Source organism: Myotis daubentonii, chromosome 5 (genome assembly GCF_963259705.1).
Source record: "Myotis daubentonii chromosome 5, mMyoDau2.1, whole genome shotgun sequence".
Classification (NCBI taxonomy): Eukaryota; Metazoa; Chordata; class Mammalia; order Chiroptera; family Vespertilionidae; genus Myotis; species Myotis daubentonii.
This window is the reverse complement of record NC_081844.1, coordinates 4,466,952-4,489,125: the sequence shown is the minus strand read 5'-3', so window position 1 is coordinate 4,489,125 and position 22,174 is coordinate 4,466,952. Positions and strand designations below refer to the sequence as shown.

General features: G+C 46.5%; 2 protein-coding genes across 3 annotated transcripts; one reads left to right on the top strand and one right to left on the bottom strand.

Annotated features, from left to right (window-relative positions):
• The first annotated feature begins 364 nt into the window (after positions 1–364).
• Positions 365–6,647, top strand: CCNA2 (cyclin A2). The gene is made up of 8 exons (XM_059695596.1): positions 365–820; positions 1,654–1,894; positions 3,105–3,217; positions 3,410–3,633; positions 4,480–4,687; positions 5,302–5,415; positions 5,698–5,831; positions 6,320–6,647. Exons 1-8 carry the CDS (start codon positions 620–622, stop codon positions 6,366–6,368), a joined length of 1,284 nt encoding a protein of 427 aa, XP_059551579.1. The 5' UTR covers positions 365–619; the 3' UTR covers positions 6,369–6,647.
• A 421-nt stretch (positions 6,648–7,068) lies between these two features.
• Positions 7,069–21,700, bottom strand: EXOSC9 (exosome component 9). 2 transcript variants are annotated; one of them, XM_059695594.1, is made up of 12 exons: positions 21,530–21,700; positions 20,952–21,046; positions 19,632–19,751; positions 19,416–19,518; positions 18,092–18,229; positions 14,756–14,838; positions 13,333–13,465; positions 12,249–12,337; positions 11,466–11,612; positions 10,751–10,935; positions 7,504–7,582; positions 7,069–7,213 (listed from the first exon to the last, which is right to left on the bottom strand). In XM_059695594.1, exons 1-12 carry the CDS (start codon positions 21,593–21,595, stop codon positions 7,129–7,131), a joined length of 1,323 nt encoding a protein of 440 aa, XP_059551577.1. In that variant the 5' UTR covers positions 21,596–21,700; the 3' UTR covers positions 7,069–7,128. The 2 variants fall into 2 exon arrangements, with proteins under 2 accessions (XP_059551577.1, XP_059551578.1); XM_059695595.1 differs by lacking the exon at positions 7,504–7,582.
• Positions 21,701–22,174: the final 474 nt, after the last annotated feature.

Below are 22,174 nucleotides of genomic sequence, written 5' to 3'. Positions count from 1 at the left end.
CAGATACTAACAAGGAACAGGTCAGGGAAACTGGGACTGATGTGACCGAGACCAGCGGCCAGTGAGGGCCCGGCCAGTCAGAGCTGGGGAAGCACGTCCTGGCCGCCGCTCATCCCTGGCGTCTAACTGGCCCGCGGCGCGGAGCCGGCCCGGCGGGCCCCGTTAAAGTCCGCCTAAAGCAGGCCCCGCCTCCCGCCTAAGGCAGGCCCCGCCCCACCCGCGCAGGCCCCGCCTCCCGCCCGCGCAGGCGCTGCCTTCCCGCCACGCCCTGCCACGCCCCTGCTGCTCTGCGGGCGCGGCCGGCGCCGGGTCGCCCGGATGACGTCATGGGCTGCGGGCCTTGCCATTGGCCCATTTCAATAGTCGCGGGCTACTTGAACTGCTCGAACAGCCGCCGCTCCGCGGGTAGCTCGCTTGGTCTCAGGGGGTCGCTGGCCCTGCACCCCGGCCGTGCCTGCGCTTTCGCAGCTCTCGGCTCTCGGCTCTCGGCGATCCCGGCGGGCGGGCCGGGCTGGGGCGGGCGCCCACGGCGGGAGCGTCCTCAGCGCGGCCGGTCGGCGGGAGCGAGTGCACGCTGCTTGGCGCCGCCGGCGGACCCCGCCGCGGCCTCGGAGCAGGGATGTTGGGCTCCTCTGCGGCCCGCGAGGCGGGCTCGGCGCCGCTCACCTTGCAGCAGACGGCGCCCCACGAGGACCAGGAGAACATCAACCCCGAGAAGGCGTCTCCCGCCCAGCAGCCCCGCACCCGGGCCCGGCTGGCGGTCCTCAAGGCCGGGAACCAGCGGGCCCCGGCGCCGCCGCAGAGGCCCAAGACGCGGCGGGTAAAGACGAGCGTGGTTCTGCTCGGGGCTGGGCGGGGAGAGGGGCGAGAGGGCGCGTTGGGCTTGGGGGAGCGCGCTGGGCTTGGGGGCTCGCTGGGTTTGGGGGAACGCGCTGGGCTTGGGGGAGCGCGCTGGGCTTGGGGGAGCGCTCTGGGTTTGGGGGAACGCGCTGGGCTTGGGGGAGGTCTGGTCGGCGGCCCCCGATCCCTGGTTTCTGGCGCGTTGGGATGCCACGGGGAGGTTCTCCATTGCCCTCCGGCCGCACTGCATGTGCTGCTCGTCTGCTCTGCTCTGTCGGGTTGTTTTTCTGCAGATAATGGGGTCAAACCAAGCCCTGCCGCATGCGTGGGCTTTGCCCGCCACCACGCCTCACTCTTAGCTTTTAAACCCTAGCACCTCCTGCCCCCTCCCCCTCCCGCCAATAGAGGGAAGTTAGGAGGTCACCTCTACTTCAGGAAAGGCTATAAAAATACTTTGTTTTTGGTAAATGCCGCCATTTTCCCGGATTTGCTCTGTTGCTCCACCCCGGGGTGAACGTGGTGCACCCTGTTTTTGCCATCTCTTTCCTAAGCTTGCCATCTCTGGGGCCCTCCGTCCCTCTTGTGGCCTTGACTGGGTTTTCATATTTCCGCTCAGTAAGACTCGCTCTAACCTTTGTAGACGTGCCTGTGGCCAGCTGAACCATCCCTCTTTTCCTTGACTACCCCCACTTCCCCGCCTGGATTTTGGCCCAGGAAGTGCCTTTTCCTGATGGAGTAGCTGGGGGTAAGAGCGGCGGGGAGACCCACAGCCTCCCCTCGATAAGCCCAGAGCCCTCACCGGCTTCTCTTTAGGCTGCCCCTCTGAAGGACCTTCCTGTCAACGATGAGCGCGCCATTGTGCCTCCCTGGAAGGCACACAGCAAGCAGCCCGCCTTCACCATCCACGTGGATGAGCCGGAAGAGACCCAGAAGAGCCCAGGCCAATCTAAAGAAACAGAGTGCGAAGATGTGCTGGCCTTTAATTCAGCTATGGCTTTGCCTGAACCCAGAAAACCGCTGGTCCCTCTTGATTATCCAATGGATGATAGTTTGGGTAAGTTTTAGCGAACCTCCGGGTCAAATCAGTGTCATCATAACTGCTGAGTAGGTCGGGTTAGTGATATTTTGCCTGGTAAGGCATTATCTCATCTCATCCTGACTACACAATGAGTTAGGTTTAATGTCACGGGTTTAGAAAGGGCGTGACTTATCGCAGACCTCACAGCTCATGCATGACCCAGTGGCCCACAAGGAGACCCAGATCCAGATTGGGTGCTCCTTCCAGTGCACTGCCAGCCTCGGCAGTTTAACTAGATCTCCAACCCTGGTTTTCATCGGACCCTGGAGATGCTCCCGGGGTTGGGAGAAGATTTCAGTTCTGTTCATTCCAAAGACTCCCGTGGTGCCTCCCACTCCAGAGAGGGCTGTGTGAGCGTGCAGCTTGACCTGCCCTGGTATCTAACAGCTCTTCTGGCTTTAAAATGTTGTTTCTGTGAGACCCGTCTGAGCCATCCTCTGACACCAGAGAGGAACGCTGTCCTGTGAGTCGGTCGAGCTGTAGGTATTTGTCCGTAACCCCTGTAAGGAGAGGAGAATTGCAAAAAGATGAATCACTTGTTGAATGTAGTGTTGGCCCTGCTTCTAGCAATTGCCTAGATTCTTCTTCAAATACATCAGACTTGGGGGTCTGCAAATTCTTAGAGCAAATCCTGTGTGTTATCTTAGAACTTGGGTTTTAATCCTGTCCTAATGGAACCACCGTGCCACTGTCTCGAAGATGAGTGATACTCTTAACATAATACCTGATCCTCATACTTATGCTCCTTTGATTGGCCTATCAGTATTTTTTCTTGTTAAGTAAATTCATTCTAAAGCTAAGTGGACAGGTACTAAAACCAGAGTGAAGTAGGCTGTATACTTTGTCCTCCGTGAAATAATTGCTTTGGTAGTGAGGACGCCTATAAAGGCAATCACTTTTGGCAATTAAATAGAAAATTAAACGAGGGCCCTAGCCAGTTTGGTTCAGTGGATAGAACATCAGTCTGCAGACTAAAGGGTCCAGGTTCGATTCTGGTCAAAGACACATGCTCCAGTTGTAGGCTCAATCTCCAGTAGGGGGCGTGCAGGAGGCAGCCAATCAATTATTCTCTCTCATCATTGATGTTTCAATCTCTCTCTCCCTCCCCCTTCCTCTCTGAAATAAATGAAAATGTAACCAAAGAAAATTGAACGAGGAACTTAATCGTACTTTTGAATTCTCCCAGAGTCGCCACACGCTATGGACGTGTCCATTGTGTTGGAAGAGGAGAGGCCAGTGAGTGTTACTGAGGTCCCAGACTACCACGAGGACATTCACACGTACCTCAGGGAGATGGAGGTAAGGCGCAGGACCCACTTCCATCCCGTTGTTTACTCAGTGGGTGAGATGGCGTTGAGGGCGTTAGTGAGCGTTTTAACTGCCCGTGCTGCACCCCAATGCTGTACTTGGGCTTCTAGCATATTCTCGCTGCTTTGCTAACGTAGAGTAATCCAACTGCATTACCACTATGCTAAGTGACTCTCTCCACAGATTAAATGTAAGCCTAAAGCGGGCTACATGAAGAAGCAGCCGGACATCAACAACAGCATGAGGGCTATCCTCGTGGACTGGCTGGTGGAAGTGGGAGAAGAGTATAAGCTACAGAATGAGACCCTGCACTTGGCTGTGAACTACATCGACAGGTTCCTTTCCTCCATGTCTGTGCTGAGAGGGAAACTTCAGCTGGTGGGCACTGCTGCCATGCTGCTAGCCTCGTAAGTCAGCCTGGTTCGTTCGGCTCACAGGGATCGGTACCTTTCTGCGTAGGGAACTAACCCGATTTTAACAGTGTGACAACATTACACAAGGCAGAGTCGGTGACTACTTCCGTGGTGACGGGTGTGGGTGAGACTTGCCTAATTTAGGACATTACTTTTCCAGATCTGGGTCCCAGGGCCCCTTGTTGAATGAACTTGTGGACTGGCTACATTTGAATACCAGATTACAAAGTTTTAAAGTGTGGTCCCTTCCCTTCAAAAGTGCTTTCCAGCATATGAGCAAACTCTCATTAAGACATGAAAACTAAATTTTAAAACTAAAAGATAAAATGTTTATTTTTCTAAGGAAGTTTCCTAAATTTTCAGTTACCTGGTGTCCTTGAGCGTTGTTCCTGTCTTGAAGTCTCATGCTTCTCATTTATTTCCTTTGACTGCACTGGGAGAAAGATCTTAAAAGTCCTTCATTGATCTGGGTCTTCTAATTAGCATTTACCCAGTCTCCACAAAAACAGGCAATTGGATTCGTTCTGTGTGATCTGCTATAGCAGCGGTTCTCAACGTGAGGGTCGTGACCCCTTTGGGGGTCGAACGACCCTTTCACAGGGGTCGCCTATGACCATCGGAAAACACACAGATAATTACATATTGCTTTTGTGATTAATCACTGCTTTAATTATGTTCAATTTGTAACAATGAAATTGGGGGTCACTACAACATGAGGAACTGTACTAAAGGATCACGGCATTAGGAAGGTTGAGAACCACTGTGCTAGAGGGATTTCAGAATTGGGATATTCACGGTTGCTTCTCTTTTAGGACTGACTTAAAACTTTTTTCCTTGTAGAAAGTTTGAAGAAATATACCCCCCAGAGGTAGCAGAGTTTGTGTACATTACAGATGATACCTACACCAAGAAACAAGTTCTGCGAATGGAGCACCTCGTTCTGAAAGTCCTTTCTTTTGACTTAGCGGCACCAACTGTCAATCAGTTCCTCACCCAGTACTTTCTGCACCAGCAGCCTTCCAACTGCAAGGTTGAAAGTTTAGCGATGGTAAGTTCATTTTGTTGATGCAAGGTTGTTAGGTCACAATTAGGGACAAGCCCTGGTTTTATTATGCAGCTCTGGTCAAGGGATTTAATATTCCAGGGACAGATTCATGCTGGAGTATGGAAGAAAGACTACCACTGGCAAAAGATAATAGAAATAAAGTCTTGGTAGATGGTAGCCAGAAGATTATTTTTAAAGTTATTAAAAGTGCTCTGGCTGGGTGTCTCAGGGGCTTGGCTCTCGTCCCGAACACCAAAAGGTTGGGGGTTCAATTCCCAGCCAGGGCACATACCTAGGTTTTGGGTTTGATCCCATCGGAGCGCATATGGAATACAACCGATTGATGTTTCTCTCACATAGATGTTTATCTCTCTCCCTTCCTCTCTATAATATATATTTTATTTGGGTGGGGATTATAAAAAGTTATTAAGAGGAAAGAGGAAGAGAATGGAAAACACTTAAGATAGTGAATGTATCTAAAAGACGAGGCGATGGGAATTTTTTTCCCTGTGGTTGCTCTGCAACCAGTCTTGAGGGGAAAATAGGTCAGAGGCAGAGATGTGAGGCTTGAATTCTAGAGCTCTTCTGACTCTAAAGCGTATTACTTTTCATTCCAGTTTCTGGGAGAGTTAAGTTTGATAGACGCTGACCCCTACCTTAAGTATTTGCCATCAGTTATTGCCGGAGCGGCCTTTCATCTAGCACTCTACACAGTCACAGGACAAAGCTGGGTATGTATCAGTCACCACACACCTACCTTGGGTCTTAACCGCTTTTGCCATTAACGGACTGACCTGGGAAACTGTTCAAGTTTAGGCGTGTTTGTTAGGTAGAAAGCTGGGTTGTTGCTTGGATTTCAAAGGTGTGCTGAAAGCATTGCCCCCCAACCTGCTGCCGGGAAAGTAGTCGAACTCGATCCAAGTCAGCATAGAAGTGTGCAGTGCTGACTTAGAATGCTGGTAGACCTGCCAGGTGCTGTTAGTACTGAAACTGGTGTTCCGCTCCCTCTGCAGCCTGAGTCTCTGGCACAGAAGACTGGCTACACCCTGGAGAGTCTGAAGCCCTGCCTCCTGGACCTGCACCAGACCTACCTCAGAGCGCCGCAGCACGCGCAGCAGTCCGTCAGGGAAAAGTACAAGCACTCCAAGTAAGACGGGACATTCAATCAATGAGAATCACTGATCGGCCGCCTCCGGCACACCCCTGCTGGGGATCGAGCCTGCAACCCAGGCATGTGCCCTTGACCAGAATCGAGCCCAGGACCCTTCAGTCCATAGGCCAACAACTCTACCCACTGAGCCAAACCTTGTTGTTAGTCCTCACCAGAGGATATTTTTTCCATGGTTTTTAGAGAGTCAAGGGAGGGGGAGAGATGGAGAAACATTGATGTGAGACACATTGACTGGTTGCCTCCCACATGGGCCAGGACTGAGCCTATTACTGAGGCACATGCGCTTAACTGGAATGATCCTTAGGGGCTGTGTCTGTCCTGTATTTGAGGGAGAAGAGGGAAGGGGCATGCGTGTATGTTTTGTAATCATTTGCTTACTCAGGTAGAAGTAGCATTTTTTAGATCCTAGTATATTCCTTCACTCAGTGAATGTTTACTAAAAGTGGATTTTTTCCTGCTTACAGGTACCATGGTGTTTCTCTCCTCATCCCACCAGAGACACTACATGTGTAACAGTGAAAGACTGACTTTGTTTTCTAAGGGTTAAATCAACGTATATGTGTACAGTTTTTAAAGTTTTAATTTTACAATCATTTCTGAATACAGAAGTTATGGTCAAGTACAAATTATGGTCTCTATTCCTTTTTAATGGTTTTAATTTGTATATCTTTTGTACATGTACTAGCGTATCTTAGATATGTGGCTGATTATGAGTGGTTTTGTTAAAGTATTAATGATGCCAGCTGTCAGGATAATAAGAATAAGAATTAATAAATTGATCTGGAAAACTTAGTTTGTAAGTCAATTTTAATTTGAGGTAAAAATTTGACTTCAGGGTTTCACCGAAAAGTTAATTTCTCCTATGGGGACTGGAAAGGGTTCTCCTGAAATTTAAAAGACCTCAACTACCTTATAGTTTCGGGAAAACAGACAGTAGTTCTGACATTCACTTTCCTGAGCATCCGACCAGTTGCTGGCTCGCATAACCCAGGTGTCGGGAGTGGACCTGCTTGCTGACCAGTCGTGGTCCTTGGGGCACACCAGGGAAGGCCCTCCACTCCTCGCTCACCTGGACACTCACCTGGACACGGCTGAAGTGGCAGTTACTTAAAACCTGCGAAGTTTTCCAGAAGGTTTGTCAAGAGCATAATGTAAAAACGAAGGAAGTGACTAGATTTTATAATGGATTTGTGAATAAAAAACGTTCCAGGTGGCTAGCACTTAAATAAATATCCTTTTAATAGTTCTGTACACAGATACAACCACGTGAGCTTTAATTTGCAGTTCTCTTCTTTCTTCTCTTTTTCACAGGTGTTGTAGTTGGTGCTTTTTCTTGTTTTGCACTGATGGTCTGTGTTCTGTGAATAAAGTCAATTAAGAGTTTACAAACAACACTAGTACTAGAAGTTGCTTCACCCCACTGTGCACAAAAATAGGAGGCCTGCCTTTTCCCCAGTAGGATATAACACTTGCTGACTACGACAGTAAAATAGTGACTCTGAAAGGCATCCAAACAATTCTATAGAATTAGGTCCTAATATTTATACACTTCAGGTTAAGAAACCAAAGACCAGCTAGATTTCTAATGAGGAAGAGACATCTCTTTGTTTACAGTAGAAAAAAAAACAAACAAGCCAGAAACCGTTACCTTATTTTCTTCGGATTCTTGTCTGGTTCTAAAATGATCGTTTCTTCTTCTTCACTGTCTGACAGCACAATAGGGGCCTCTTTAAGAAAATGTTCAGGAAGCAATGTGAGTACAGGCACAGATGACGGTTAGCATTTCTGAGCAATACGTTGTTTTTAAGTTAAGGTATGTACATTGTCTATTTACTGAGAAACAAAACAATTAGTAACTCGCTGTATTGGGAAGGTCTGGAAGCAGACCCTCAGTATCTCTGAAGTGGGCCCGTAATCTCTTTAAAAGTTTCCAAATTGGTTTCCATAGCAGCAATTCTAAGACTTCCATACAGCTAGAGCCCGGGCTACTCGGTCGGGCTGCCAGGCTACTTGGTTCTTTCCTTCCCTTAGGTAACTTCTTGGAGCTTTGAAACAGTATGTGCTTGATTCCCCAAACGTGTTTAATTACATCACCATTCAGTACATTCATAATAGAAGTTAGGGGAAATCTCTATCTATAGGGGTGTGTGTGTCTGTGTATCATCTTGTAGAACCAATTTGGAAACAAGATGCCATCAAAGTGCCCGTGCCACTCTGTAAGGTACCACAATTTATCTTAGAATTTGCTAATTTTAGAAATCTAAATTTTTCATTTCTCCCTATTATAAACACTGTAAAGGAAATACCTAGAAGCATAGTTGGGTCAAAAGGTATATATACATCCCCAAAAATACTGCCAAACCCCTCCATAAATATTGTTCCAATTTTCATTCCAGGAAATAGTCTATGAAAAACCCACTTTCCCATACAACCTTGCCAATGCTGGTATTTTTAATATTGCCCAATACAGCAGTCCAAAAATGCTCTCATCCTTTTGCTTTGAATTCATTTCCTTCATTACTACCAGGGTTGGCATATGTAACTGGCCATTTATATGTGAGAATTACTTTGTAGTTTCTCCTGAGCCTTCGTTAATGATATATAATGTGAATTATCCCTTTTCCCAGTTGGTTGTTGGTTATCAGGTCTTTATGTTTTGAGTTTTCAGTTAGTTTCTCACTTTGTTTATATGCTTTCAAAAGGCTTTACCTGCTCTGTCCTCCAAACTGTCTTAGGTCCACTTTTATCATTCAGTTGAAAATATTACTCTTGAAGCTAGCAACTGAATATTCTAGCAGTTAGTCTTATTAATCTTAGAAAAACAGTTCACAAATATATAAAGGGACATATGAAAGGATGCTCACTGTTGCACTGAAACAGTATATCAATACGGGAACAACTAAACCAACTAGTAACATTCAACACTACAGAATTCTATGCAGCATTAAAGACTGGCTGATGTATATGTAATTATATGGAGTCTAAAGCTTCATTTATGGTCTCACTGTGGAAGCAGCTTATATGCTGAAATTACATCCTATATAATAAAAGGTTAATATGCAAATTGACCGGATGGCAGAACAACTGGTCGCTATGATGTGCACTAACCACCAGGGGGCAGATGCTCAACACGAGGAGTGCTGCCCAGCCAGAAGCCGGGCTCATGGCTGGCGAGCGCAGCAGTGGTGGCAGGAGCCTCTCCCTGCCTCTGCAGCAGCACTAAAGATGTCCAACTGCCGGCTTAGGGAGTGGGCCTAAGCCATTAGCTGGACATCCCCCGAGGGCTCCCGGACTGCAAGAGGGCACAGGCCAGACTGAGGGACCCTCCCCAAGTGCACGATTTTTGTGCATTGGGCCTCTAGTAGTAAATATCTAGACCAAGCTCTGGAAGAGTGATGCCGAACAGAGTGACCCCTGGGACAGTGAATAAAGGTCTCATCAATGGGAATATTTTTTCTACAAAACCCAGCAAGCTCAGTCATGCTCACAGGCACTAAATTCCTGAAAGGCAGGCCGGCCTGTGCATCACAGACGCCATGAGTGCATCCTTTAGTTCCCTGCCCACCTAATGCCTAGATTCCTCCTCATATGAAAAACAACTCATGTTTATTTTCTAGTGTGGGCCAAGCATGAAGTTGGTTTTCTTTTCTTTTTTTTAATATATTTTATTGATTTTTTACAGAGAGGAAGGGAGAGGGATAGAGAGAAACATTGATGGGAGAGAAACATCGATCAGCTGCCTCCTGCACACCCCCTACTGGGGATGTGCCCACAACCAAGGTACATGCCCTTGACCGGAATCGAACCTGGGACCCTTGAGTCCGCAGGCTGACACTCTATCCACTGAGCCAAACCGGTTAGGGCTGAAGTTGGTTTTCTTGAAAGAAGAAACAATTTCTCCAGTTCTACGTATTTCAGAATGCAAGAAACACCTAGGACTACACGTTTTCCAGGTAATCCTAGGATTTTGTACCAATGTAGGAGCCAGGAATAAGTGTTCCCGGTCAAAGGCACGTACCTGGGTTCCAAATTCGATCCTCAGCCTCAGTTGGTGCAGGAAGCAACCAATCGATGTGTCTCTTTCACATCTATGTCTGTCTCTCTCTCCCTCCCTTCCACTCTAAAAATCAATGGAAAAAATATCCTCAGGTGAGGATTAACAAAAAAATAAGTAAAATTTAGAATTCAGTTCCTCGGTCACACAAGCCAACATTTCAGTGCTCAACAGCTGCGTGTGGGTGGCTAGTGGACCTGTTGTATTAGACGGTGTAGATGTAGGACATTCTGGTCCTGTAGAAAGTTCTATTTGAATGCACTCTTATGTTATAGCCTTTACGTTTCTAAAAACTACAAAGAAAAATTAGCATGCAGGAATAAGATCTTTAAGAAACCTCCTTAAAACTGGCCCAGATAGGTACACATAAAAGAGAACAAAACATTAAAAATGCAACTACATTTACATACCAAAGAGCTACCACTGCTCCACAAACATAAGCATATTCTTTTAGAAAAGAATTGGAGTTAATGCAGTTAGCTTCAACAGTTTAGTTGAAATTCAGTTCCTCTAAAAACAGGAACTGCTAATATAAAAATAAATCCCTATCTTAGTGGTACTTTAATCTATAAATAGGGACAGATTCTATTTACATATGACTAAATATATAATTTACATGTCTACATAATATCTATAATAAAAGGGTAATATGCTAATTAGACCCGACATCATTCTGGACAAAGCCAGGGTCATAGGGACACCTGGGTCCTGGAGGGAAGCCTGGGTCCCGGATGCCTGCTGGCAATCGGAGCAAAGCCGGTGCCAGCAGCCAGGGAAGGAAGGCCTACCCTTGCACGATTTTCGTGCATTGGGCCTCTAGCCTACCATAAAGTACACCCACCTTGGCTTCCAGTATTGGAGACTTCCATTCCCACGTCCGTCCTCACACCATCGAGAATGATGGCTTCATCGCTGCCACCTTCATCCTCGTCTTCCTTCTCAGAGTCTTCAAGGTCACCCCAGGAGTTCTCCACGCCTTCTCCAATCTGGGCAGTACCAGGAGTCCAGAGCACAGGTTTAGAAACACTTAACAGTTAAAGGAAGTTTTCTTCTTAAGACAGAAGTGTGCCTCCAAGTCTCAGGAGAATAAATTTACTAGCAGCTATACTATGGGTGGCTGAACAATGAAGAAAAAGCGTAACTCAAGATTGTTACGGACATAATGGTGAGGAACATCAAGAGACTGGCTCTGAACATGTCAGCTGTATACTAATAAATTTGGTGAATGCAGAAAAAATTCAAAAACAATGTGTAATAGTGTAGAGTGCTTGACCATGCCATTGAGATTAAAGACTAATTTTTCAAAAGAAAATGAAACGCTATGAATTGGTTCATTAGAGAATTTTCTGGATTTTGTAGGATAGCTGAAGAGAAGGTGGACCTTAGACCATCAACTTACTGACTCTTCACTATCTGGTATCTTAAATGTTTTTTTTAACAAAGTACAGTGTTTCAGAGAAATGTCAGTATGTACCCCTTCCACAGCCTAAGAAGGCCGCAGTGGAATGAATCTTGTTGCCACTGGAAAAGCAAACCCCAGCACCCAGGAAAGATACACGTCTGGAGGAGGGTCCGCTGCAGAAAGGACTTCTTCTGCTTTCTCCTCGACGTCAGAGGTGTCAACAGGGGCCTTTTCCATTCTAAATGCTGTGATCCTTTGTTTTGCTATAGACTCTGCAAAGCCAAACTTTCCACCTTCTTTCCTGTGTGTGGTATTTGGGGGGGGGGGGGGGGGGGGAGGAAAGAGATGGGGGTGGATGATAGATGGATGAGAAGACAAAAAAGGAAAACAGTTAACTATTTTACCCTTTGGTGAGAAATATTGGAAGAGTTATTTGAGTAACTTAACCTCACAATTTATTATGCCTATCAAGAGACATAATACAAGTTCCTGTAATTACCATGTATTGAACCATGTGCTGGGCACTTGCCAAGGGCTTAAATAAGTTATTTTTCTAATCCTCAAACCAGCATACAGGCCGGCATTAACCTCCTGTGTTGTAGAAGACCTGATGCTGGCTACAGGTCCTGCGTAATGTCACATGGGGAGAAGATGGGAACCAACCCAGTGTGTGTCCTTTCAGTTAATTTGCGTTACCAGATTCTTTTTCCTAAGAACATGTTAATTTTTTTAAAGAAAAATATTACGTGGCTTTTCAATACAGATTGTTTAAGCTAGAATACAATACAACGAACAGTTCAATCAACTTTCAAAAATCATTTAGTATATTCAACTGAGATTAACAGATAAGGAAAGTGTGTGGTTACCCTGTGCAAGAAGAATCCTTAACAGAAAAATCTATAAAAAGACCACTTGGTCCTAACAAAATTAAACTTACCGAACTTTCTGGTCATTCTCCAAAGCCTTCTGGATTAGCTCTGTGATTTCCGCTACTTTCACACCAGCTATTTTACTGCATCTCAAAACCTGTTCATAAAAATGAGCTGTTATTTAAAGACAACTAACCAAATAGCTTTCTCTAAGAAAACCAAGAACGAGATTAGTTTTTCTAACTTTACAACCTAAGCCTGCCTTTGCTTCCAAATATAAAAATAATGTAATGTAGACATAAAATAAAGCAAGCTGTGAGTTGTTTTGGAATATCTGAAGGACTCTCACATTAAGAAAACAGACCCAGAAACATTCCCGCGGCACTAACAGACCCCGAAGAGGCCATTCGGCCTGCACACGTGCGCGCTGCATGGACTGCCTGTGAGCGAGCCACGGCACCAGGCCGCAGAGCATGCCTGAAGCTTTCAGAAGGCAGGTTCTCGGGCGTCGGGGCCCAATGGATGTCTCTGGAGATAGGGAGCCGGGAATGCAGTGATGAGAAAACTTACATGTACTGCACACTTACCGTACGCTACAGTGCCACACACCTACTTACCTTTATATTCTTCTACCCATTAGGGGTCACTAGGAACTTACTCCCTATGTTACAGATGAAGAAGCAGAGGCATGAAGATAGGAAATCATTCGCCAAGGCCAGTCTGACGCAGAGCTGGAGCTCCAACCAAGCAGACGGTGCTCTGGCACCTGCACCTACGGTACCTGGCAATCTCTTTTTTAAAAGCCCGTGGGATTCTGAGAGGGAGCTGGGTTTGAGAACTGCTTATTATACCCAAATTCTAAAAGTACTTTACTTTTAACCCAATTCCCATTTGTGACACTTTTTTAAATAGAAATATGAACCTCTTTCCTCCCTGGAAAGTACAGTGTACCTAGAGGGTGAGACTCCGGAGGCCATACGTGGGCGCAGAGGGAAGGGGGAAGGTAACTAGTCTCATCAGGAGATGACAGTACTGAAACCGGATTCCAACACACCTGAGGATGAATCACTAGAAATGCCCTTGTTGGACTTTAGTTAAAAAAAAAATAAATAAGAAAAAGCTTCTAGCGGGGATGTTAACCACAGCACTCACTTGCTCATTTAGCAGCATTATCCCACCGCTGGACTGGATGGTACAAATCTCCCGGTGCTTGTTCACGGCAATCACCAGCAAGCCATCCATGACACGCTCCTCGCGCTCGCTGGGGTCCACCAACAAAAACGTTCTGAAAGGAATGTTAAATGGACCTGAACAAATCATGTCCATGTTAAGATAACGGATATTTTTTAAAGATGGCATTAATAAAGTCAACACAGTAAAGGCCTACGCCTGTGAATTTGAGTCATTTTAATGGGAAAAGATACAAGAGCACGTCTGTTTTTATGAATCCAAAATAATGCTATGTGTATATTGCTAGCTATCCCAGTAAAATCAAGTTCATAATAGTTTTTATTTAAATAATATACAATCAAAATCTAATGCGATCACTTGGATTAAGTAGCTTGTGCCTCATTAGTAAAACTTGGTATTTGGTTAATCTTAGAGTCTCCCTAATGGCCTGTGCCCTGGATGTCTTCCAGGTTCTGGGAATGGCTCACCTAGACACTATTCTGTATGTCTGATGGCCGCCTCAGTCACTTGTTTGCTGAGCCCTTCAAATGTGGTGAGGCCAAGCTAAGTGCACAACACTGGAGTTCAAGATTTAGTAGAAATAAAATGTATTTCATGAACAAATTTAAGATAATGATTACGTATTAAAATAAGCAATACCTTAGATATATTAAGTAAAATTAAATATATAAAAATTAAATTTACCTACTTTTACCTTTTCAATGTCTGGGAAAATTTAAGTTGCATACATGATTCACGTATTTCTGCTTGAAGATGCCATTCCATTTCCCTCTAATGAAATTCTGCACTATAATGACTGAAAGCTGAAAGCTTTCCTCTGGTTCTCTTTCATGAAACTGTTAAAATATGTATACCTCCCTTTGTTTCTCAAAGCTGTAAGGCCCAGGCTTTCATGTGAAGGCACCGGCATGGCCCCAGGCCCTCAGGTTTGCTGCCGTGGGAGGAGCCAGCAGGGATTGTGAGGAAACTGGAGCCGAAGGAGCCGGCTTTCCCAGGCGAGAACCATTTCCCGTGCCTGCTCCTAGAATGACGCCACTGAACGTGTCCCAAAGTCCTGCTTCCGTTAATCCTGATTCTCCCCCCGACTCCCCCAAATCAGAGCTGAGCATACAATTCTCTAAACACCTGCACATCTCCAGGAAACAGAAGCATTTACCACGTGGTAGTAAACTCATAAATCTATGATACGCCATGAAAAGAAAAATGTCTCTTCTATGGAGAAAGCTCTTTGCCAACTACAGCTCTTATAAGAAAGGGCTAAAGTGAGAAATGCACAGCTCTCTCTGGACTGGGAGGTGCTGTAGCATGAAGGAGGGCTGGCTCACTTGCCCACAGCACACTCCCCAGCCGCGCTGCTCACTTCGGCCCACGCGCGGAGACTCACCCCTGCTGGAAGAAGGCAAAGCTGACGCAGACGGGCATGTGGTGGATGCTCAGCGGGACGGGGTCCCGCTCTTCCGGAGTGTACTGTCCGAAAATAAGTCATGAACATACAAAAATCACCTGCTGCATCAAACAGTCAAATAAAAAATGAACTTCCCTCAATCCTCAATGAGCACTTAAATAACCTTTTACAATTACCTATCTGCCTTTATCGCTCATGTTCCTTCAAACTTTATGCATTTATCAAAAAGCTGTATTGAGGTATACTTTACATACCATAAGTACACCCATTGGAAGGATAGGATTCACGTTTTAGTACATTTTTAATGCATTTACATTTATACAACCATCACCACAATCCAGTTAACATTTCCATGACCACCCTTCCGCCGCAACCTTCCTTGAGCCTGTTTGCAGTCAATTCTCACTCCCAGCCCCACGCAACCATCGATCTACTTTCTGTCTCTATGAATCCGCCTTTTCTGGGCATTCCCTATAAGTGGAATCAAACAATTTTTAGTTTCGCATCCGCCTCCTTTCAGCTTAGCATGTTTCACCCATCCTGTGGTATGTACCATCAGCTTGGTGCTCTCTACTGCTGAACTGTATCCATGGTACGGACAGACCACATTCTGTTTCTCCGTTCTCCAGTGATAAGCATTTGGATTGTTACCAGTTTTGGGCTATTACAAATATGCTATGAACATTCACATAAAAGTCTTTGAGTGAATGTACACTTTCCTTTCCTTCGAGTAGATTTCTAGGCATGGAACTTCTGGGCTCTATACGTTTACACTTCACTTTTTAAGAAACAGCCAACCTTTTCCATCATGGCTGTACCATTTTATATTACCACCAGCAATAACTCTCCAGTTTGTTTTTCTTTTGCTGCATTTAAGATTCTCCGTCTTTAATTTTTGGCATTTTAATTATGTGTCTGGGCATGAATCTGTTTGGGTTCCTCTTGCTGGGGTTCTCTGTGCCTCCTGCACTTGTGTGGCTTTTTCCTTTACCAGGTTAGGGAAGTTTTCTGCCATTATTTCTTCAAACACGTTCTCTATCCCTTTCTGCCTCTTATGGCACACCTCCTATTCTAATATTGTTATGTTTCACATTATCCCACAGCTCCCTTAAGCTGTCCTCCTGTTTTTTAATTGTTTTTTCTTTTTGGTTCTGATTGATTTTTTCAACCTTGTTTCTAATTCACTGATTCGATCCTCAGCTTCCCCTAATTTGCTGTGTATTCTTTCCATTGTGTTATTTGTGTTATGTCATTCTTTATTTCCAACTGTTCCTTTTTCATAGTTACTATATCTTTTTTCATGCTGTTGACCATCTTTACCCTCAACTGTTTCAGATAAATTTCTTTTCTCTGCTTCATTTATCTTCTGGCGAATTCTCTTGTTCCATTGGGTTGTTTGTCTCCTCCTTTTGGCTGTTTGTTTGGGTTTGTGACTATGTATGTATTAAGTAGATCTTCTATGCCTCTCAATCTCTAGTGCAGGACAGTGTCAAACACTGATTCTGACTAATTAGATCAGGCAAAGCCTCAAAGCCTCCAGAGATCACCTCTACCTACAGACTGATAGGATTCCAACTTGAATTACCCCCAAGCAATCGTCCTCAGGTGTGGCAAGTTTTTTCCAACAGGGTGGGGCAGTTGCTTCCGCCTTGAGGCTAACTGTTACTTTTAGTCTCTTAAGTGGCCTCAGGGCAAGGTGTTTTCCAATAGGGTGTGTCAACTGTTTTCCCCCCAGCAAGGGGGGAAAGATGTCCTCTGCTGTGTGAGGGAATGACTCAGCCCAGGAAACTGGGGGTTGTCTGCCTTCTGAGCTCTAACCCTGGAGTCCCCAGTCCTGGCTTCTGCTCATACAGCTCCAGTCCACTCTGCCCTCCCTCTGCCAGAGCACAAGGTGGGTGGCTCCACAGGGAATTTTGTGCATTGGCCCTTTAAGAGGGTGCCTGAATTTTCAGCCCTCACTCCCTGGCAGACAGCAACCCCACTGCTTTTTACAGCCAGATGTTATGTGGTTACCTTCTCAGTTGTGGCTCTCTGCAGGGGGGTCCAACTTGGGGATTAGATCCCAGAGTTCTCAGTGGCAACCCCCGACAGCTGAGGTATCTCTCAGGAGTCTCAGTAGCTGTCTGTGGGTGCCCGGCCAGACCTTTTGCGCCTCCTCCCCTCCTATGTCAGTCTCTATGCCAGTGGTTCTCAACCTGGGGGTCGAACGACCCTTTCACAGGGGTCACCTAAATACATCCTGCATATCAGATATTTACATTACGATTCATAACAGTAGCAAAATTACAGTTATGAAGTAGCAACAAAAAATAATTTTATGGTTGGGGGTCACCACAACGTAAGGAACTGTATTAAAGGGCCGCGGCATTAGGAAGGTTGAGAACCACTGCTCTATGCGGTCTTCACCTTTGGTCCTCAGGTATTAGGGTTCTCTCCTGCAAGTCTTCCACTGTATTTTAGTTGTAATTCCAGTTTGGTCCTGGGAGCATGTCTGTGCAGCATCCACTTGCCGCCATTTTTAATCCCCCTCTACAGTATTTTTAATTGATACCTTTTTTTTCTACTAATTGCTCTTACTTGTTTTTACTTCTTTACACCATCTCCCTCCTCTAAAAGACCACATCTCCACCGTCCCTACCTCTAAGCCTTCATGAGTCTGCTCCCCTCCAATGCCTAAGAGCGGCATCATGAATAACTGCTTAGAGAATCTGGGCCTCTGATGTTTCCTTTCATAACTCCACGACTCAAGTTACCACCACATGCACTTTCACGACTCTAGCATGTAATTTACATAAATTAAAATGGACATACTCAACAGTGGTTTTCAAAATGTGGTCCTTGCACCAGCAGCATCAGTATCACCTGGGAGCCGACGGCAGTGCACTATCCTAGGTTTGGCCGCATCCTCCTCTGAGGGTGGAGCCTAGCACTAAGTCAGAACAAGCCTTACAGGTATTTCTGATGGACTTTGCCACAGAGTAAACACAAGCATCTCAGTGTGCTGAGACTCGTGTACTTGTCACACATATGGTCTACACGAAAAAGAGCTCCTTCCCCTACGCTCAATGCAAAGCAGCCACCTAGTTCTATTCTGGAAAGCCAGGCTACCGTGTGCTTTTACTAACAGGCACTTTAACAGAGGGTACTTAAGAGATTTCAAGGACAATTTTGACGATATGTAGTTTTTGCCTTGCAAACAAATTTTAGAATCTACCTAATTTCCATCCACAGCAAGACCTGACCAACAAGCTGCCTGCCCATCGAGGATGTTCCTCACTCACTGAGGGGAGCATGGCTCACATCGTGGGCGCTTACCAGTGTCACTTCATCTCCTTGGACGGACACGTCAGGTCTTCGGAAGTGACACAAGGCTACGATGGCAGCAATGCTGGCGGCATCAATAATATTTCCATCATGATTTAATAAATGTAGGTCCACACGTATCTGCCAAACCTGAATGTGAATTTAAAACAAAAATAAATCCTAACTGATCACAACCAGTGGCTATTTAAAAGTAACACTATGTGCCAAAGTTCCCCTTGCTGTTAAAACAGGGTTACTTCTTCTCTTGTTATCAATAAAACTACATTTAGAAAAATGTTTAAGTCACACCAACATCTGAAATACCAATAGTTCACCCTTCTATGAGTCATCTGACAACAGTAAAATATATGCTCAAAATATACAAACCATTCTACATTTAATACTAAAATTTCCCTAACAAGCCTAATTATATCTTTATTGTGTCTCCTAACTCAAAAACCTCACCCTCTTAGGTTTTACTTGATAATATTTATGATAACACTGCAAGTAATGCAAGTAGTAAGTGTCGCATTCAAGCTTGGAATGTGGAAAGGCTAAGGGACTTTTCTGAAGTAAAAATGATGGTCAAAACCCCTAGCTGGTTTGGCTCAGTGGATACAGCATCGGCCTGAGGACTGAAGGGTCCCGGGTACGATGCCAGTCAAGGGCACATGCCCAGGTTGCCAGCTTGGTCCCCAGTAAAGGACATGCAGGAGGCAGCCCATCAACGATTCTCTCTCATCATGGGTGTTTCTCCCTCTTTCCCTCTCCCTTCCTCTTTAAAATCAATAAAAAATATATTTTAAAAAAAAGATGGTCAAAAAACCCTAATGAAGATTAAAGCTCTAATACCATCAGGCACCACATAAGATTTCCAATGCCAGCCTGCCACTGACTCACTGTGCGGCCTATCCAGAGGAAGGACTGAATATGTTCTTCAGTTCTTCATCCAAAAAGGAAAACATCACCTGCTTCCATCAATGACTTAAATAACATAAGAAAATAAAGATATAAAGAAAAACCAGTTCTTAGGCCGGGTGCCCACAGACAGCAACTGAAGTTCCCAAGAGATACCTCAGGTTTGGCAGACACATGTGGACCTACATTTATTAACAAGACATTTTTACACAAATTCAAGATGCTAGTTTCACAATGTTTTTTGTCCCTTCAGAAAGAGATGACACGAAGTTCTAGAGGTGGCACCCAGGAACATTTGCACTAAAGGGAACCAGTATAAAAATAAGTTATCTGAAACTCTGAGAATTAATGTAGAGATACAGGGATCCATGAATCAACAATATTCATCCTAATCAAGAGTTTTGGGCATACTCCCCACCTTTTCACCAGCAACAACACAGAGAGATTCAGTGTCTATGCACTTCGAATTTCTTAGACATCTTTCCAAGAGCCGATTCAACTTCACCAAGAGGTCTGACTGCCTATGAGGACAGGAATGGGCTGATGTCATGAAATATGACAGAGGGCATCGGAACAATACCCGGCCGCCGCGCTCGTCTCTGGTGAAAGCAGCTTAAGGAGGAGATTTAAATACCTGCCAGGTTCAAAAGCCGGGGCAGCCATCTGCGAGAGCTCAAGGTTAAAAAAGAGTATACCTTCTGTTGCCCTATTCAGTTTTGGAGACACAAGTTCACAGGAAACCTGTCCAAGAACTCTGCAAAGACAAAGTACAGATCTGTTGGAGAAATACATTTCCTTCCCAATTAAACAAAATCTAAAACAAATACTAATTAAGTTTCAGTCTTACTCTGAGTAATAAGACACTCAGCAAGATGGATCATTAGAGGCTTTATATTACATATAAAGTATAGTAGTAGAATACAGACAGAAAAAAAGTACATATTGGTGTACCCAAAGAGATACAAGAAAAAAACATCTTATTTACAAAGCTGATTATTCCACAGATCCTTAAGAAAGAAAAAAAATGAAAAAAAATCAATGACCTTACCTTCTCTTTTCTAAAATAAGTATCTATTGATACAAGATACCATGAAAACTTGAGATTTCGTAAGAAAGAATTTTCCTATGGCACCGGTTCACTAACATTATCTGACCGAGGTCCTCACAACTTCCAGACGAATATTAAAAACCGAACTCTCAGGCTCACCAGGGCCATGGAGGCTCGCGGAGGAGAGAGGGGCGAAGACACAGGGAGGGTGCATTTATTTGCAGCCCTGCTGTCACCTGGACCCTGGACTTTTGCCTCCTGTCATTTAAGCCACCCAGGTAGTGGCATTTTATGACAGCCTTAGCAAACCAATACACACTTTTAAAAACACTCCAGAAAAAAAAATTAAAAAACCAAAAACCCAATGCTCACATCACTCAGGAAAAACAGGTAAGTAGGAATGTACTTACTGACACGACGGGCAAGAAATAAAACTCGGTGCTATCAAGAACTATGTGAGACCCATGCCCTGGCCCGTGTGGCTCAGTGGATAGAGCATCGGTCTGCAGACTGAAGGGTCCCAGGTTCGATTCCCGTCCAGGGCACACGCCTGGGTTGCGGCTCCCATTCCTGGTGTGGGATGCGCAGGAGGCAGCCGATCCCTGATTCTCTCTCATCACTGATGTTTCTCTCTCTCTCTCTCTCTCTCCCTTCTTCTCTGAAATCAATAAAAAAATATTTTTAAAAAAAGAACTACGTGATACCCATGCGACAGAAAACATCGTTATGATTAAAAGCTGTAAGTGTGACTGTAAATAAAAAGCAGATCTCGCATTGAAGGAACGATACTGATTTCTGGCAGCTGAGCAGAGCGCGGTCCGGACTTCCCGGCTGCTCGGAAACCACCGCGTCCGTCGAGTTCTCGTGAACGTCCCGCCACCGAGCTTCTCGGGCGCAGGCCGCTACCTGGTCTTCCCGAGCTCCACAACACAGCAGCCATAATCCGCCCCGAACGAGATCCTGAGGCTCCTGTAATCGTAGGTCTGCCTGCCGTCCAGCCGCTGAAAGCACAACAGTCATCGTTTTCAGCGAGGCTCAGCCTCCTGGCCCTTTAAATACAGCTCCTCATGTTGCGACCCAACCATAACATTATTTCCGCTGCTGCTTCATAACTGTCATGCTGCTACTGTGCTGAACTGTCATGTAAATATCTGATCTGCAGATCAGACCCCTGGGAAAGGGTCGTTCCACCGCCAGAGGGGTCGCGACCCTCAGGTTGAGAACCGCCGGTTTAGAGCCTCAGCAGCGCGGAGGGAGCAGCCCCTGGGGCGGCCCGGGGCTGGGCCACGGCGGGAAGGGGGTCTGACCACCCGCGTGGGAAGTGGTCGTTTCCTAGTTCGGAGCCTTGAGAAGGACCCACTGGAGACGGACAACCCCTGGGAGACGGGGCACATCCCCCAGGGGTCCGGGGCCCGGCGGGGACCGGTTCCGCGCGCGGCCGCGCCACCGGGCGCCCAAGCAGCCCGCAGCTCCCGGCCGCCTACCTTCCTCTCCTCGATGGCGCGGAGGAGGAAGCGGCGCTCGCAGTTTGAAAGCGGCGTCTCCTTCATGCCGCCGGGGCGCGGGACCCACGGGCACGGGAATCCGTGGGGAAAAGGGAACCCAAGCCTGGACACGCGCGTCCCGCTCGCTGGCGACGCAGGTACTTGACGTCATCAGAGCAGCGCCGGCGCTGGCGTCATCAGGCTCCGCGACGGGGCTTGCGGCCGCCGGCGCGGGGGGCGCCACTGCGCATGCGCCGAGTGGCGACGGCGTGGGCGGAAGCGGCCGTGAGAACCCCGTCGTCCGGGGCTGAGCGTCTCGGAGTGGAAATAGCTACTTCTTTTCTCAAAAAGTGTAGGGGCGGGGGGACCCCAAAGTAAGCTCCAGTCGTAGACATGGACGAGAAGGCCGCGTTCTCGCCCCGCACCCTTTCCCAGCTCTAGCGGGGCAGGTGACAGGTGTCCCTGCCGCCCAGGCGGGGAAGGCGGGGTGGCCGCCGGAGCGCGCGGGGCCCAGCGCGCAGCCCACGCGGCGCAGGAGCCGGCGGAGGCGGAGGGTGGGGAGGGGAGGGACGGGGAGGGGGTGCGCTGGGTGGGACCCCGGAGGCCGAGGGGGCGATGCGAACTGAGAGCGCTCCACTTCGCAAC